Here is a 17921-nt window from a genome sequence, read left to right as displayed (position 1 = left end):
TGAAACATTGCTCAGATCCAAATCAAATACGCAAAATCAACATTTTGGTTGATAAAATTACATGAGAAATTGTTGGTGAGCAAATATCCATTTTGAATCTTTCCAACTTTGTGAACAATTTGCACCTCTAAGACATTTTTGTGCTTAAGGTTTTTTTACTGCATTTTTATCACACATGACATGAATGGTTGTTCTTGTTCCTAATCATGTTTTAAGAATTAATTCGGCTTTGTAAATATGCGAAAATATTGGAGTAGACCACGTAATTTTGCAGCTTACTATAGGAAAATGTCCATGTATATATGATGTACGTGCTACATTGATCTTGATTCTTGAAGGTGTTTATTATGAAGTCATATTCGTGTTTGATGATCAAGAAATAATGTAAGTTGATTAACAACAAATTATTAAGGAAAATTATGGCTACTAATGCATGCGTACAACAACATGATGATTATTTTGATGCTGTGGAAGAACTTTCTTCAGAATCTGATAGTTTATCAGATGATTCTGAGGGCTCAACTTTTGAACTTCAACAAGTTCATACCAATCAAGAATTTCATAGCTCACACTATGATTTCTGGTGTGGAAATCCCAAAAGTATTGATGAACGACGTGATGATTTTATAAGAAAGACGGGTTTTGTTTTAGATCGGTGCCAAACTGCAAGAGAAGGGCCTGATGAAACTAATAACGAGCATGGTGATGGGAACGATTTGTCTGGTAATAATAGCCATGAGGTTTCAGTAAATGAAGATTTTCAGAATCTGTTACTGAGAATTCAGAGGTTGGATGATGGAAGAAGAAGAAGAAGCTTGGATAATGTAGATGAGGTTGAAGATGATGATGATGATGAAGGAATGCATAGGAAAGTTGATGAAGTTGGTTCTTCAAAAGTCTATGAATCAGATGAGTTTCAGGAAACATTTGGATCATCATCTACTCTCATGCAACACTTCATGAGAGAATCAGCAGATGATATCGCGCAGCAGTGTAAGAGGAAAGACGAATGCAAGGAATTAGGCTGGTTAAAAAGACTTAGCTTCAAAGCCGCAAATATGTTCCATAATAATAAAGATAAAGAAAACAAGGAGACGTTTCATAACAGTAGAAAACTTTTCGGGTCAAGAAGCCCGAGAGTTCGTGTTCATTCTCATAAGAAATGGTCAAAGGAGTTATCTTCTTTGTATCATAAACAGGAATTTCCTGCTCATAAAGGGTCAATATTGTGTATGAAATTCAGTCATGATGGACAGTATCTTGCAACTGGTGGTGAAGATGGGATTTTGAAAGTATGGAATATAGTTGAGGAAGAAAGGATGACTGATTTAGATCTTTTGAGTTTCAGTGTTATTTCTGCAGGTTTGAATGTTTCTGTAAATGGTATACCAAAGTTGGCTTCATTACTTAGGTTTAAAGAAGAAGCTAGAGTGATGAATAAGGTGAAGAAATCTGGGGATTCAGGTGGTGATGGTATTATGGTTCCTCGAAAAGTGTTTAGGATTGTGGAGACGCCGTGTCATGAGTTTTATGGACATGAGGGTGAGATCCCTGATATCTCATGGTCTAAGAATGGGGTGAGTATGTTTATCAGTTCCTGGTTGATAGGACGTAAAACATTTTTATGGAAAATGATTTTTCCTTTTTCAATACTTTTACGTTGTTTGGTTTAACAAGGGGTGATAAAACGATTTTCCATAACTCTCTCAAAAAGGTGGATAAAGGGAGAAAAACCACTTTTTCACTTTTCCTCTTTACCTCCTTCTCCCTTCTTCCTCCTTAATCTTCACCATCTTCGCCCATTCCTTTTTAGAAATTAAACAAAAGAAAACTAGTTTGGAATTGTATTTTCTATGGAAAATCATTCTTCCCTAAAAACGTTTCCGTTTGCTAGGGCGTAAAACATTTTTCTGGAAACAGTTTCCCTCTACATTATTTGGTTTACAAATGAGTATTAAAACGATTTTCTGTAGGAGTAAAATTGCTCTCAAAATGATGGAAAACCATTTTCCCTTCAAAAATGAAGGGAAAACTGTTTTCCTTCCTTTTCCTTATCTCTCTTGTACACTCCTCTCACTGCCTGTTTACTTTCCCTTTTATTTTCCTTTCCTTTCATTATTTTTCTTACATTTGGAATTGTGTTTCCCATTGCAAATTGTTTTCCATGAAAAACATTTTACACAGAAAACGTTTTACACCAAACCAAACAGAGTTGGACTGTTAAATGCATGCAACAATTTGGATCTCTGAATTCTTTGTTTACCCTTCAATGCAGCGTCTGTTGTCATCCTCAGTTGATAACACAGTGCGCTTGTGGAAAGTCGGACGTAACAAATGTATAAGAGTTTTTCCTCACAATGATTTTGGTAAAGTGAAGTTAATGTTATTATCCTAATTACCTATACGTTTTTCTCCTTGTGTCATTGGCTTGACATAACCTTGTTTACTCTGTTTGTCATTGTTTTTGATGCAGTAACTTGTGCACAGTTCAACCCAGTAGATGATAACTACTTCATCAGTGGTTCTATAGATGGAAAAGTCCGTGTTTGGGATGTTCGAAGATGTCAAGTTCTTGACTGGATTGATATCAAGGAAATCGTCACTGCAATTTGCTATCGACCTGATGGAAAGGTCATATTAATTACCAGTTAGCTTTCTCTGAGCTCTCCATCTGAAATATCAACTGGTTTTTCATGAGATTTTTTTCCTGATTGCAGGGTGGTATTGTTGGTTCTATGGTCGGAAATTGCTCCTTTTTCGACATTACAGGTATATAAGTCATCTTAATCTAATTCCCCCCTTGTTAGAATTCAAGTTCACGTGTCGGAATTTTCTGAATCCTCCTTGGATATCACAAATTAGTACCCGGTTGCATGTATAACTATCAGTCAGTAGATATAGTCCATATACTGCTTCACCTTTGGGTATCATAAATTAGAAGGTCCACTCGATTGCATGTAGAGCTATCAGTCCCTAAATATAGTCCATATAGAGCTTGAGTTCTGAAGTCGGAAAATTGCTGATTAATATTGCATCGCACCAGATGATGATTTTTTCCGCAGGGTATTTATACATGTGCGAGATAAGAAGACGTTAACTTGCAAGAGAATAACTAGTTTCCAGGTGAGCATTTTGATCTTTCTTTCTTCTTCTATCCTTCTTTGCTTTACATCTTTCTTACAAGATCTTACAAGATTATCTTACCACAGTTCTCTCCAAGTAACCCAAGCGAAGTAGTCGTTAGCACGACTGACTCTGTAGTCCGAATTCTTAAAGAATCTGATATCATCTGCAAACTCAGAGGTTGGTAACTTTTAACATCTCAATTCTGATTTCCAGCAGCCGGAATAACTGAATCATTGTTCATTTGATTTTTTCAGGTTCCGTTCCACTAATTGATCGAGGAAGCCAAGTATTCGCTTCTTTCACTGCAGACGGGAAACACATTATTTCAGCAACTGATGATTCAAATGTATACATCTGGAATTATGTTAACAATGAGAGAGCTAGAAACCGCAAATCAAAAAACTTATGGTCTTTTGAGAGTTTCTTATCACCCAATGCTCTGATAGCATTACCTTGGCATGGTATTACATCTACCTCAACACTACCATCTACAACAACTAGACACCCTAGTACACCAAGACATACCCCGGAATCCTCTGCTCCAAGGGGCAACTATCGTTCTGTGAGCCATGCTAATGGAGTGCCATCACAAAGACATACTCAGGAATCCTCCCTTCCAAGGGGTAACTATCGTTCTGTGATCCATGATGATGGTGTGCCATTGCCAAGACATACCCATGAATCCTTTGTTCAGAAGAGCAACTATCATTCTGTGAGCCATGATGATGAAGTGCCATTGCCAAAACATACCCAGGAATCCTCTATTCAAAGGAGCAACTATCGTTCTGTGAGCCATTATGGTGGATTGCCATCGGCAAGAAATACCCGGGAATCATCTATTCCAAGGGGCAACTATCGTTCTGTGAGTCATGTCGATAGAGTGCCATTGCCAAGATTATCTATTCCAAGGGGTTACTATCGTTCTGTGAGCCATGTTGATAGAGTGTCATCATCGAGAAATACCCAGGAATCATATGATCCAAGGGGAGACTACCATTCTGTGAGCCATGATGATGGAATGCCATCGCAACGGCATAACCAGGAATCCCCTGTTCCATGGGGCAACTATCGTTCTGTGAGCCATGTTGATAAAGCTCCATCGACAAAAAGTACCAAGGAATCATCTGTTCCAAGGGAAAACTACCGTTCCGCGAGCCATGATAACGGAGTGCGATCACCACAACATACCCAGGAATCCGATGTTCCAAGGGGCAACTATCGTTCTGTGAACCATGTTGAAAGAGCGCCATTGCCAAGAAATACCCAGGAATCATCTGTTCCGAGGGGCTACTATCGTTCTATGAGTCATGTTGATAGAGCGCCATTGACAAGAAATACCAAGGAATCATTTGTTCCAATGGAAAACTACCATTCCGTGAGCCATGATGACGGAGTGCGATCGCCACAACATACCCACAAATCCCCTGTTCCAAGGGGCAACTATCGTTCTGTGAGCCATGTTGATAGAGTGCCATCGCCAAGGAATACCCATGAATCATCTGTTCCATGGGGCAGCTATCGTACTGTGAGCCATACTGATAGAGTGCCATCGCCAAGACATACCGAGGAATCATCTGTTCCAAGGGGAAAATACCGTTCTCTGAGCCACGATGATGGAGTGCCATCGCCAGGACATACCCCGGAGTCCTCTGTTCCAAGGGGCAATTTCCGGTCTGTGAGCCATGATGGAGTGCCATCAACCGCTCTTTCGCCTGCCATGGGTGACGTTGATTACGAGTTCTTGAGAAACGTATGTGAGAGTATCTTAAGTGGTTCTCACATGTGGGGGCTTGTGATAGTAACCGGAGGTAAAGACGGTCATATTAGAACGTATCACAATTACGGACTACCCGTTCGATATCCCACAGGGAAGTCTCTGAAATCATCGTTCTCCCTTTCTAATATCAGAAACCGTTGCAGAGAAAACTGTGGCAACTCAGTAAGCTCAAGTAGTTTTAGTCGATAATTTAGACATTGGAAGGTAGGATTAAATACCAATATGTTTTCTGTGTACAATCTGATAGCAACTTAACCTAAAGAAATTCTCAACAATCGCCATGACTGATGATTTTGAATTTTTGATGCATGGATTGTATACTGAAATATCACTATGTTCTTCAAATTTTAATTTATTCCGGAAGTCGACCCGGCCACCCCAATACAATCCATCTATCATTTGTACAATTAGGGAAATTGAACAACAATAACTGTGATTTATGAATAGTGTAAATACCATGGTCTTTCGCAAATCAATAAGAAAACAAAAAACAAAGGTGGAAATAACAAAATAAAAATGAATAAAATTTGAATTTAAATGAATAAAAAATAGCGTAAAAGCGAAAAATTTGGTCACTCTCATAAGTCAATTTGCTTATTATTATGCCTTTTGATTTGTACTATACATAAATAACAGTTTTTGATTTATAACCACCCATACAATTATCTTACCATTTATATAGTTTTCCTTACCATACAAAACATGTTCAGTGTTCACCCAAATTGTCAGGTATTCAAGTACTTGGTACAAAGACCCGTCAAAAAAGCATATAGCATGGTAAAGCCTTGTACAGAAAGTTAACCACATCTGAAATTTTATACCAGTACCAACTTGAAAAAAGCATATATGACTGCAACAATACGAAAAAGATATGGCAAACTTATATACATGTATGAAATGAGAGGAGTTTAAAAGACCTTGCAAGTAGTTGTAACCACCACTACCAGGAGCAGCTCTCTGGAATTTAGATGGGTCCCGCTGACGGCCTGATGCGCATGAGATTCAAGAAAAAGACAGCACAGAAACTTGCACCATACAAGAGAACATGTTGATTCACATCTCTGAATACACTGAATCTAAACATATGCAGCTCTGCATTCTCCAGTAGCTTAGCAGAGAATCAAGCAATTCCCGGGCCAACAGTCACAATTGCGACATCTGCCCCAATAATGAACCGGGTAGCTAATTTGGGCACTTTGCCCCGAAAAAAATCCTCTCCCGTTATACTGAATTTCAGCCCGATGTTGATCCAAACTCCCAGCATGCAGAGTATAGAGTTATAGACCATAGGCAGGCAAAAGGATTCACCTACAAAGGCCACAAATCCCCCCACAAAGACTTCCGGGCCTGAAGATGTAAAGTTGGATTTTTTGCCCGTGTAAAGACCAAATGGTCAAATGAGCCTTCTGAACCATCACGCTTGGTAGACCTGCATACATCCATTTCAACACGTCTACCTCTTTTTTGAGGCATGAAAATTATTCTACCCCACCCACTTCCCAAATCTGCAAGACCTGATGATTCCTCTACTTCCTCGTCGTCCTCGTGGTCAGTAACCGTATCAGATTCTGTTGCATCAGAATCGTACGAAGGATTGGTGTTGGAGGATTCAATCTCATCAGTTTCGAGCTCAAATTGGTCCTCTGGCAACAGAAACGAGTTCAACATCAGAATATCAGTCACGACTCGTATAGACAAGTTATGCTAACCAGAATATAAGGTTTCAACTTTTTCTTAACGTAATATGCAATCCTCAACAAGTCAACAGCAACTTTTAAAACACTTAAAACAGGACTACGGATTTAATTTGAGCTAGATAATTATCCAGTAGAAAAAACTTTTATGTAGTTAAGTCCAAGAATGTTATAGAAGTTGGTGATTCCTCCTTCAAAACGCATATTTTATTAAAGCCTTGGGAAATAGAAAGTCCTCTTTAACTCTCTAAAAGTTTAGCCTTGTACTGCACAGTACTAGTACACAAGTAAAAACTACCTTGCTCTAAAAAAGGAAGAAGAAAATTAACTAAATATCAACCTCCTAAAAGAAAGCCCAACTTGGATTCTAACAAGGTTGAATTGAATATCAACCTCACTTAAGAATTAATGCTTTGAAGGGTCAAATGAGTGTGGATATCCCAGCATAAAGGTAATCTATTACAAAGCTCACCAAACAGGCAGCACAAGTTTTCCACTTAGGACATGCTTGGATTAGATGTAATGGATTAAGGGGTAATAAAAGTCAAACCACCTTAATAAGAGGAAAACGAAGGTGTATTGAGGTGGTTGCAAGGAGGGTGGTGTGGTGGTATTATGATGAGAAGTAGTGGTGTTGTGAGGAGAATGAAGAAGGGGAAATATTACCCCTCCAAATGAGGATATTAATCACCCTAGGGCTAGTGGGATGGTGGGTAACAATTACCCCCACAACGAGGGTAACTATTCCCCCTTTCTTTTTCTTTTCTTCTTACCAACACTAACTTAATCTCTTTCCCACCTTCATTATCTTGTTTTTTTCTAGTTTGACTTTTATTACCCCCTTTAATGTATTACCCTCAATCCAAGCATGCCCCTAGGGGCCTCAAGATGTTAAAAGCTAAGCTCTAGATCGTGGGAAAGCAATTTGTGAGGAAAAGGTTTTGGTACAAGCTGAACAGGCACCTTTTCGCCCCTGCTGCCATCATGAATAAGCAATAAGATTGGCTTGGCCAGCACCAAAGTCCATGGGAATGTGGAATAGCCTCTAAGTATTTAAAACCTCTTAACTTTCGTGAAAGGACATGGTCAAGCAGCCACAGGCGATGACATACTTACGCCCAAAGCTAGCCAATGATCTAAGACAGAGACATCATAATGTTGTACGACCCATTAAAATCAACTGATAACATTGACGAATGCAATTGATTCTAGAATCTAGCACCTAGCATACCTTAAGCTAAATGACAGCTAAAGAGCTCATGCTGAATGTCTCAAGCTCTCAACTATATACAGTCTCACATGCAACGGCATTTGGAATAGTGGGCAAAACAAAAAGAAGAGCAATAGACACAAAAAGAATATGATCAATAGGGTCTCACTATCACTGCTCCATTATTTATATCCAAATCTTTGCTCATCCCCGCCAGCACTGTTTACCGCAGCAGTGGTTGTATTGCTGGTATTTCACTGGTGATTTCACCAGTTTATGTCATCCCAGTATTCGCAGTTAACAGTGACTGACAGAAAGATCCATGACAATTTAACCATTGGTTGCTGCCGGGAGTGGCAAATCAAGATTATTGGTTGGTGATTTTTTATTTGTTGAACAAGTTTTGGAATACAGAGCAAGTATGAAGGAGAGGCACACGAATTGGTGGTGCTGGTGTAACCAGCATGTAGCAGACCCCAAACCAAACAAACGTAAATGTCTATGTTACACAGTAACTTATAAACGTAGGGTACAAAAAAGTTATGTTCAGACCACCTCACTGCAATCACAGTTGCCAACAGTTAGAGAGCCAGGAAAATTTACATTCCTATCAATCCATGTGTTTTCTAAATTGTTTGATAGTCCATAACATACCCAGAAATACCCAAAAGTAGGATGGGAAAAAGGAAAGAAGCATGCCACTGATTCTCCACAACAGCATATCAAAGAAGAAATCTCCTCACTAATCTCTAGCCCACTAGGCAACAGATCTCCTGACGTTTACTTCTATTCTCCAAAAGCAACAGATCTTGTAACTCATTCTTCAATTGAGCTCTTCGATGCTCCAGTTCACTAGTTAAAAATCCTTCATTCTCCGTGATAACTTAAGTAATGCCCTGAATGTCCATTCTCTTCTATACCCTAATACCACCAGACTCCTCCAAATTCCACATTTTCCACCGATCTTTTACTAATATTAACTTCCTCATCATCATAAAACCACTCCAACCCTCAGCTGAACATTATTACATCACCCTAAAACTTGCACCTGATAAAATTGAGAAATAGTCTACTCTCAGACGAATCATATGGACTCAATTGTGGAACACATCAAACCAAATGTTAGCCCACACAAATCTATCCAACCTAGCGTCTACACTGCAAAAGAAATGAGCATCTAAAATGCGTATAACCATCAATTCACAAACTCGAAGACAAGCATTCAACCCCCTCACACTAGCCCTTCTTTCACCACTATATCTAAACACATTAAAGTATGTCTTCAAACCCAAAAAGGAGAGGATAGGTCACACAGACCAATATCCTAAAAGAACCCTTGACAACATTGGAGCAAGCAGGACCACAAAAATGGGAGCAAACTACCAATTTCCCTAGAAACAATCCAAACAAAACTTGAAGTTTAGAAGCCAACCTACCATCTAAGTAATGTGAGGATTATCACTGTAAACATACATACGATACAACTTGGGCTGATATATCATGCAAGATATAGAGTATTTGGTCAGCAAGAATTCAACTTTAAATCCTTTACTACTTATGCAAGTTGAAATACATACCCAGCTGCCCCACATAGAATTATAACAATATCAGTAATAATTTTCAACCATAATCTAGTTGTGAAACTGAGTTGAGTATATAAAAGTAGTAAACTACTGTAGAACAAGTTCGTAGACGGACACTATATACATATTCCTACCCTACGCCAATACTTGTTTTTAAGAGAAAAAAAAGGTATTAATCAACAAAAGGGAGAAAATGATTCTGATAGGCAGAGGCATCTGCAATTCTGTATTCATTAGCTAAAAGGTAAGCTTGAGCCAAGAGGCTGGCTCTGGTGTTCACAAGCATAAAATATATCCTCTTTCATTACTTAGCAAGAGGCTTGGACTTTGCTTTTTCCAGATCATTTAAGAAAGTCCAGGAAAAACTGTTTCTGCCCATCTAAAAGAGGGATAAGTAATGGTAGTTGAGGAGATATTCTCACGAAGGGGAATAATGTGTAAAAGATGTGCATAGAGCATACCATAGTCAATTTCAAGATCCTCAGATTTCCTTTTGGCACGTAGTTCTTTAAAGGTCTCAAACTTTATTCCATCAAGAGGCCAGGGCTCCCTGTTCAATTCAAAAAAATTGATACATCATTCATCAAGGAATTCAAACCTATACATTAAGAAGTCTATTATACTCTATAGCAAGGAAGAAGTAGCAAGAATGAATGGCATCAGAAAAAAAAAACCAACAGAATGTACTGCACCAGTCAAAGGAAAAACATGCAACTTGTGTATTCTTCCTATCTCTATTACTCCAACTTCCCGAATACCACATTGTATTCGGGTCACACAAGCATCAGACACCTCAACTGGACATGAATACTTGGTATGCAACTTAAAAAATCATAGGCAAGCATAGAAAAGCTTTTCAGATCCATGTCTGTTAGGTCCAACATAGAGAGTCTGAGTAACATACTAACACAGCTTCATATTGTTATATCTAGGATAACACATAAGACGGTTTGAAGTTTAACTTAAAGCAGGAAGCAATGGAGAAGTCCCTCATTATTAGAGAAAAAGTAGATAAACATAACATCTATTTCCTTTTTGTTCTTCATCCTTTCTGTATTAGATTTTTAGGTCGTTCTTTTGTAGTTTTCATGGTTTTACACCTTCTCTTTCTCCTATCCCCGAATTTTTATCTAAGGTTCCACTAACACTCACTTTTTATCATCATTTATCCCAAAAATGCCCCACTTAATGGGTCAGACTCGCCCTATTAACTCCACCCACCGAATTTACATTATTTTACCCTCAAGAATCCCAGTTACCTTGTTTTTTCCCCATATTCCATCCATGAAAATAAATAGGAACAGAGAGAGTAGAAGCAAGAATTAACTAAATGTGAAATAACCAATTTATATATACCATCTTGAAAAGATACAATAAATACATCAACTACTTAATTAGGTTCACACTCCCTTCAAACAAAACTTAATTAGGTTCACAACATACTCCAAACCTTCAGATTGGCGTGGTCATTTCATCTCAAACAACATCGATATAATTCCATTTTTTTGACAAAAATTCCCATGATACTAAATTAACCCATTATAGGCATAAAGATCATACTTTGTACTCCCTCCGTCCCGGAATACTTGACCTGTTTTCCTTATCGGGTCGTCCCTTAATACTTGACCTGTTTCTAAAAATGGAAATATTCTAACAATATTATATTATTTCTCACTCCACCCCTATTAACCCACCTAACCCCTACTCCACACAAAAAATAATTAAAAATTCAACCCCTACTCTCCCCCAACCCCACCTCTTAACCCACCTCCCACTAACTACATTAAAATAATACCCACTATCAACTACTACCTATTAAATTAAATAAGTCAATTCAAGTCCCGTAAACTCTGTGCCGGTCAAACCGGGTCGAGTATTCCGGGACGGAGGGAGTATATAGTTATTATTTGAGAAATTCACATTACAACTTTATAAGCGTAGCACTTGTGAAAAATACTCACTGCGGTCTTTTTCCTCGTCGCAATACAACATACGAAAATTTCTCATCCTCGAAGCCACGTAAAGATCCACCGCTTGATCTCTGCATGACAATCATAAAAGTTGAAGATTGGTCACAACATAAGTTAACTTTATTATATTTCACCCTCTAATCAACTGAAATTACAAAGCTTGCCCTAGACCGCCATCTCATAGACAACCATTCAGGCCAGGCAACTGAGACGCTGAATACACAATGGCTTTTTCCCAGAATACCAGACCCCTCAACCCTATTAGGATCTAAAGCCAAGGTACTTTCCTTCAACCTTGAAGGTGAAGCAGAGACACTGCTTTCCGCAAAAAGAGAGATATATATAGATGTTAAAGAAACTTTGAAAGCTCAACCCAGGAAACAAATATTTAATGACCTATATAATATAATTGTCTAGTCCTTGTTGTCAACCTGCTAAAATGAAAATTCCCAAGTTTTAACTCTCTCTATTTCTAAATAAGTGCTCACTTGGCTGGGAACATAGTTTTATGGGGTTAATTTTATGGAGCATTATATTGTGCAAGTGGGGTAAGGGTGTGTTTTATTCACCTGATTTTCACTTACTTTTTTCTGATATCTTTTCTGAACTTACCTGAACTTATTAGAACTTATTTTAGTTATAAATTGTACTTGGATAACCCTTATTTTTCCTTAACTTGTTTTATCTCAAATTATTTGAACTTTTTTTTCCAGAAATAAGAGGAAATAAGGTGAATAGAACAAGGAATACATTGTAGTCTTTTTTCTAGAAAGTGGAGTGTAGTTGGATGACTTGGATCAATACTCTAGAAGTTTAAAACTCTGATAAACAATGAAATATCATTACCACTTTCAGTTCTCCGGTACAAAATGGGTTTTGGAGCCAAAACTAACATCTTCTACTTGAGATTCATTATCATTATTATCCTACAATAACATCTCAAGGGTTATAACAATATCTTCAAAATGGAGTGCATCATCAGGTAAATGGTGTAAGAGACTTGGGAGGCTGGTGAAATAGGCAGGTCAGAGTAAGATTTAAGAGAGAGATGTATCTTCTCAATCCAATCACATGCCAAATTTATAATGCATTCCTATTCTACATGATAAAACGGACGTACAAGAACTTTTAGATGAAAGAAGAACCTTAAATGCACGTTGAGACTCCGTTCTCTCTAATCGTTGAACAAAATGACAAAATTTTCCAGTCTTTGCCAGCGGACAAGGTCCGTCATGTGGACACTGCGACAAAAGACGTAACAGAGGTAAGCCATCTCTTCCTGGCATGTTACGGAATGGGAAGGAGGAGCAAAAACAGAAAGAAAAAGACAAAGTTCTTTATTCATACTCACAGGAGCAATTACAAATGCACCATCCTTAGAAGCTCCTGAGTTTTTCGAAACGCCATCTGATGTTTCTTTACGTTTACGCAATTTCTAGAAATGAAACCACACAAATAATGTTATACAACAAGATGAAAGGATAAATAAAAGGACATAATGGACATATAACGAGGATTTCTATAGGCAAATACAGAAGGATGAGAAAAACCATAACCATAATACTCCACTATGCAAATATTCACCGCTTCACCAAAGTACTTATACAGTTATACCAACATAGATTTTGATACCAGCAACTCATTGTGTAATCAAAGAATGCAAGATCTTCACAAAATGGCTAAATCTGATATTGCATTACAGATCTATGTCTGACCTGGCCCACCTGGGTAGCTAAATCTGAGTAACAATTGCTTTAAACATATCAAAGAGGGTGCTGACACAAGATTTTTACACCATAACTTACAACTTACCCTCTTCTCCATCCATAAAATATGTGATCGCATCTGAGATACAATATTTGACCCTTCAGGTGTGCCTGGTTCAACAAGTACCTGAAGTGCAGTGAATAACATAAGAATGTAATTAATGTAAAAACTGATTCCAAATATGAAGTCTCTAACAAAAAATGGAACACCATGAGAACTAGATGACGTTTTTGTCTCTTTATAGACTTTAAGGCATTTCCCACTCCGAGAGAAATAGCACTCTTAACCACACAAAAATCAACATGAATGCAGCAAGGACAGCTCAACCAAGAGTATGAAGATTACCAGCATATCTCGAGTAAGACCCCAAAGTTGACGCACTATAGCAATCCTATCCTTCAGTGATGGAATCTCTCCAAGAACATAGGACTTCACAACAAAGATCCATGCAATAGCAAAAGAAGCAAATATGAATGGCAAGCACAAATTACAAGTCCAATGTGAGGGAAACGGGTATTAGTACATAAACATAGCAATGCAGCACTTGAGATAAACTATAGTAACTTACAGCAATGACAAGGTCATGTGCCCTTTCAGACTTCTTGATATCTTTAGTTAGGGATTGAATTTTATCGTAGCTGCGAACGAGTGGCAAACTCTTGATATCTACCAAATGGGGGAAAAAAGTTGGAATAAAAGTAGTACTTAGTGAAATGCTTCCAAGAGGTCATAAAGTTCAGTAGTTACCTCGTAAAAGACTAACGCCAGCACGTTGCATTGATTGTGAGGGATCAATCAAATTGATCCGTTCTATTGACCGTGGCCAAATTTCTCTCAAAGCCCTGCAGCATAATGTCCACAAAACCATTTCAACACCAACAAACAATTATCATTTACTACTACAAGCAAAGAGAAAGAAACGGATTCTCACCAATAAGATGAACCAGTACCAGACCCAAAGTCCAACACTTTAACAGGAGAAAAATCAGGCACCCTTCTTTTTATCTACAAATCATCAATAACTAAATTAACTTTTATAAATATGAACACTTGAAATTTCCTTGAAACTAAACCAGTGTTACCTAATAAGCTAAGCCCTCTAAGAACCACAATCCAAAACATGTGAAAATTTGTACACTTTTTGACTAATTTAACAAAACTAGGTAGCGAATTGCGTTCCCGTACTCATTCTCTTAGCACAATTGAGGTAAAACTGAACTGAATTTGAAAAGAAAAGGCATGAAAAATAAAGCTACCTCACGCAGGATTCTAAAACAAGCAGAGTAAACAGCAGGCATTCGAGTTGCAATGTAAGCAACAGTTTCATTATCTGTATAAGTTAATCCAATATCACCATATTCACTCTTGTTTTTCCACCTCTTTGATTGCTCCATCGACTTAAATGGATCCTCAACAAGCTCCTTTGATACCGACAATGGAAGCAGCCGATTTACATCCTTAATTTCCGCAAATGATGCTGTTAATCTCAGCACTTTCTTCTTCATGTGTGCCATGTCTTGCTCTAAATAATCATTTTAAAAGAACAAAGAAATTTCAATCTCGGAATTTCACCGGGAACAGAAATTGAAGGAGAAAGAAAAATAAAGGACAAACCTTGGAGGTACTTTTCAATGGCGCGGCGGAGGCGGATAGGGATGACGAGGCATTTTGACGACTGTTTCGCCGCCGAACGGATACTTTCCGGTGTGATTAGTCGACGGGAGGTTTCCGGTATTAACGCCGACATTTCCTTCGCCGAAGAAGGGTTTTAGTCGACGGGAGGGTTTTGGGTTCTTATTTACTACAGTTGATGAAAATGAAGTTGAAGATGTGAGAGAGTGCATTTGGGCCTGGCTTATGGGCTGTTTGATAGTTGTATTCTACCCATAAATTGTTTTGGATTGAATTCGGATTCGGTTATGGTCAATATTGTGTTCTGTTGAAAATGGTTCGGGTTTTAAATGATTTACTATCGATTTGACTTGGTTCAGAGTGACTTTGGTTCAGGTGTATGTCGGATTCAGCTACAACTTGACTGGTTTACTTCGGGTACAGCTGTACAGGTCATGTTCATAATGGTTAAGTTTCGTATTCGGGTCAAGTTTGGGTCAAGTTCGGATAAGACATACCTCGAATTTGTTACAATTACCAATTGTATTTGCAATTCAAGTTTAGATCCAGTTAAGTTTGTATTCTTGTGTTCTATTAAACGAGTGACTCCCCGATTAACGGAAAAAATCATATAACTTTATTATTCAAATACTTAATTTCAAATGAGGATTTTCAGAATAGTACAATAACTTCCTCAAAACTTTTGAATTTCTTTAACACAAGTACACAAATAAAGCCATCACTTCTAACTTGAAAAGAAGAAACAATCAAATACTCCAAGTTCACTACCAGTAACAATCAACTAGCTTGTTCACTATTATTATCATCACTTCTTACTTGATTGTCACACTAGTACACTATTAGTTCTGTTGTAGAATAGTACAATTAAAATAAAAAATAAAAGTTACTTTCTTTAGTTGATACAATGATTTTTTGTAAATTTACTATTCTACAACAGAACTAATAGTGTACTAGTGTAGCAAATTGGCAATCAAGTAAAGTGACAAATTCTTAGTCAACAAATTAAATAAACTTCTTTTTTCTTTTTAGGAAACTACTAATTCTACAACACAAGTTAAACAACAAACAGTCCACTAAGTTTTGGGCCCATTTGATGATAGGAAGAGAGATGGGTATGTCTGTGAAATAGGGCCCATATCATTTACTATTTTCTACTTTTATAAGACAAATCAAAGTGGATGACTGAAGTGGAAGACTGGAAGAGTGGAAGGTAGCCCGTTAACAGACCCATATCACTATAGTTTAGGAATTTTTATACTTCCTCCGTTTCGGAAATATCGCACCATGGTTCATTTTTACCTCTCTAACCGTTACTTTGACTCTTAATATCTCAAATTGCGTGCAAGTAAAAATTATAAAAATCAATATTTAGAGAATATATATCGATACGAATCTAACATGACCCCACATGACTAAAATTTCATTACGTACGAATCACAAAAAATGGCCAAAGTCGTAGTGTGAATAGTGTAAAAAACAAATGGTGCGAAATTTCCGAAACGGAGGAAGTATATTATATACACTCGGGTGAATCGTTTCAGGTAACGAATTCTTTTTTACATTTTCATATTTGAGTGAGCGCTCTGAAGTTAGTCTACATCGCTGTCCACCAGCGAAAAAAAAACCCATACCCACCCTAAAAAAAACAATTGGAAAGATGGCCCACACTTAAATAAATGTGTACAAGTGTTGCTAACTTGTTATATACTGTCATTGCCTCATTGGTAATATAAGTATTGTTATTGTTATATATATATTGTCATTGTTGTATTAAAATACTGTCACAATCACCCAAAAAAAGAAATTATGTATACAAGTGTAATGAAATAGAAAAAGTAAAGGGACCACTTAAATGAATGGATAAAAGTGTTGCATATTAAATGAATGGATAAAAGTATGTATACAAGTGTTATATAAGTATTATCAGCGTTTACATAAATACTGTCATTGTTGTATTAAAATACTGTCATTGTTGTATCAATTACTGTCATATTGCCAATATTTAGTAATTTGTTTGACTTTTCAACTCATGTAGCGAAAATTCAATTTTGCCCTGGGTATGGGGTCTTTTTGTCGCTGGTGGACAGCGATGTAGCCTGCCTCGAGAGCTCCGAGAGAACATTATACTTGAGTTGAGTATGGTACTAGTATAGTACCCGTGCGATGCACGGTTTATGATCTAAATATTAATTTTGCATGAAATCTAAACTATAATTATATACAATTGTCTTCTAAATAAATCTTATAGATATTCTTCTAATTAAAACCAAATCTACCACATTTGACGAAATTTTGTGGGAGACCCTCCTATTCCACACAAAGATTATTTTGAACCCCATTCATCACCATGTCAAACATAAAGTATTTTCACTTACCTTTACTTTGATAATCTTACCATCTAATACTGGATATACCATCTACCAATTACTCGATCAATTAACACCTACATACACCATCTACTTTATTCAGGTAAGGATTACTCCGAAGTGGGGAGCATGTGGAAGATGGTCCCTCCATTTCCATGCCAGCTTTAAAATGTCATCTCCATCCTCACTACCCAACGATAGTATATGGAACTCATTCCCATCCCAACCCCAATCACTGCCTAGCGGGGTACTAAACAAAAGTCATCCCCGCTCCTTCACCATCCAGATATCCACATCCGGCTCAAACTCACCCCTAAATCAAACAAATTTATTTTGTTTGGTAGGAGAGTTTTGAATTTTAAAACACTGTTCTTTTCTCTTATTTAATCCGGTTGTCTGATTCGAGTTATTGAGTAAATAAACAGAATATATAATATGCAAGTTAGTAGTGAAAAGATGTAGATATATTCATAATTAATAAGATGAAAGATAACATAGGCAGGCGGTTCCAGACTAAGGCTTTGTTTTGTTCACCTTATTTCAAAAATAAGTCCAGATAAGTTCACATAAGTTCATATAATTTCAAGTAAGATATGTTTTGGAAAAATAAGGGTTGACCAAGTAGAATTTATAACTAAAATAAGTTGTGATAAGTTCTAATAAGTTCAGGTAAGTTCAGATAAGATAAGTTCATAAAAAATAAGTGAAAATCAGGTGAATAGAACGCAGTACCCCCTAAAATCCATCATCGCTTGACATATACATTTTTATCCCTATAATCCACCGAGGCGAAACG

General features: G+C 37.3%; 2 protein-coding genes across 2 annotated transcripts; one reads left to right on the top strand and one right to left on the bottom strand.

The window, feature by feature from the left end:
- The first annotated feature begins 419 nt into the window (after positions 1-419).
- LOC110796498 (uncharacterized) lies at positions 420-5234 on the top strand. The gene is made up of 7 exons (XM_022001564.2): positions 420-1577; positions 2276-2366; positions 2474-2631; positions 2718-2769; positions 3044-3123; positions 3210-3303; positions 3381-5234. The coding sequence occupies exons 1-7, from the start codon at positions 420-422 to the stop codon at positions 5090-5092; spliced, it is 3345 nt and encodes a 1114-aa protein (XP_021857256.2). The 3' UTR covers positions 5093-5234.
- Positions 5235-5420: 186 nt separating this feature from the next.
- On the bottom strand, positions 5421-14968 carry LOC110796507 (uncharacterized). Its single transcript, XM_022001572.2, has 12 exons — positions 14742-14968; positions 14384-14649; positions 14059-14132; positions 13875-13969; positions 13696-13793; positions 13473-13556; positions 13173-13253; positions 12712-12795; positions 12506-12601; positions 11352-11431; positions 9852-9940; positions 5421-6546 (listed from the first exon to the last, which is right to left on the bottom strand). Exons 1-12 carry the CDS (start codon positions 14872-14874, stop codon positions 6212-6214), a joined length of 1515 nt encoding a protein of 504 aa, XP_021857264.1. The 5' UTR covers positions 14875-14968; the 3' UTR covers positions 5421-6211.
- Positions 14969-17921: the final 2953 nt, after the last annotated feature.

This window comes from Spinacia oleracea, chromosome 6 (assembly GCF_020520425.1).
Source record: "Spinacia oleracea cultivar Varoflay chromosome 6, BTI_SOV_V1, whole genome shotgun sequence".
NCBI lineage: Eukaryota > Viridiplantae > Streptophyta > Magnoliopsida > Caryophyllales > Amaranthaceae > Spinacia > Spinacia oleracea.
This window is presented reverse-complemented; position numbering and strand designations above follow the sequence as displayed.

Coding starts and splice junctions, on each gene's coding strand:
- LOC110796498 (XM_022001564.2), top strand. CDS start 420: ATGGCTACTAATGCATGCGTACAACAACATGATGATTATTTTGATGCT. Junction 2,632..2,717: donor GCTATCGACCTGATGGAAAG/GTCATATTAATT, acceptor TCCTGATTGCAG/GGTGGTATTGTTGGTTCTAT. Junction 3,124..3,209: donor AGAGAATAACTAGTTTCCAG/GTGAGCATTTTG, acceptor ATCTTACCACAG/TTCTCTCCAAGTAACCCAAG.
- LOC110796507 (XM_022001572.2), bottom strand. CDS start 14,874: ATGTCGGCGTTAATACCGGAAACCTCCCGTCGACTAATCACACCGGAA. Junction 13,970..14,058: donor GGTACTGGTTCATCTTATTG/GTGAGAATCCGT, acceptor ATTATGCTGCAG/GGCTTTGAGAGAAATTTGGC. Junction 11,432..12,505: donor AGTCTCAACGTGCATTTAAG/GTTCTTCTTTCA, acceptor ATTGTCATGCAG/AGATCAAGCGGTGGATCTTT.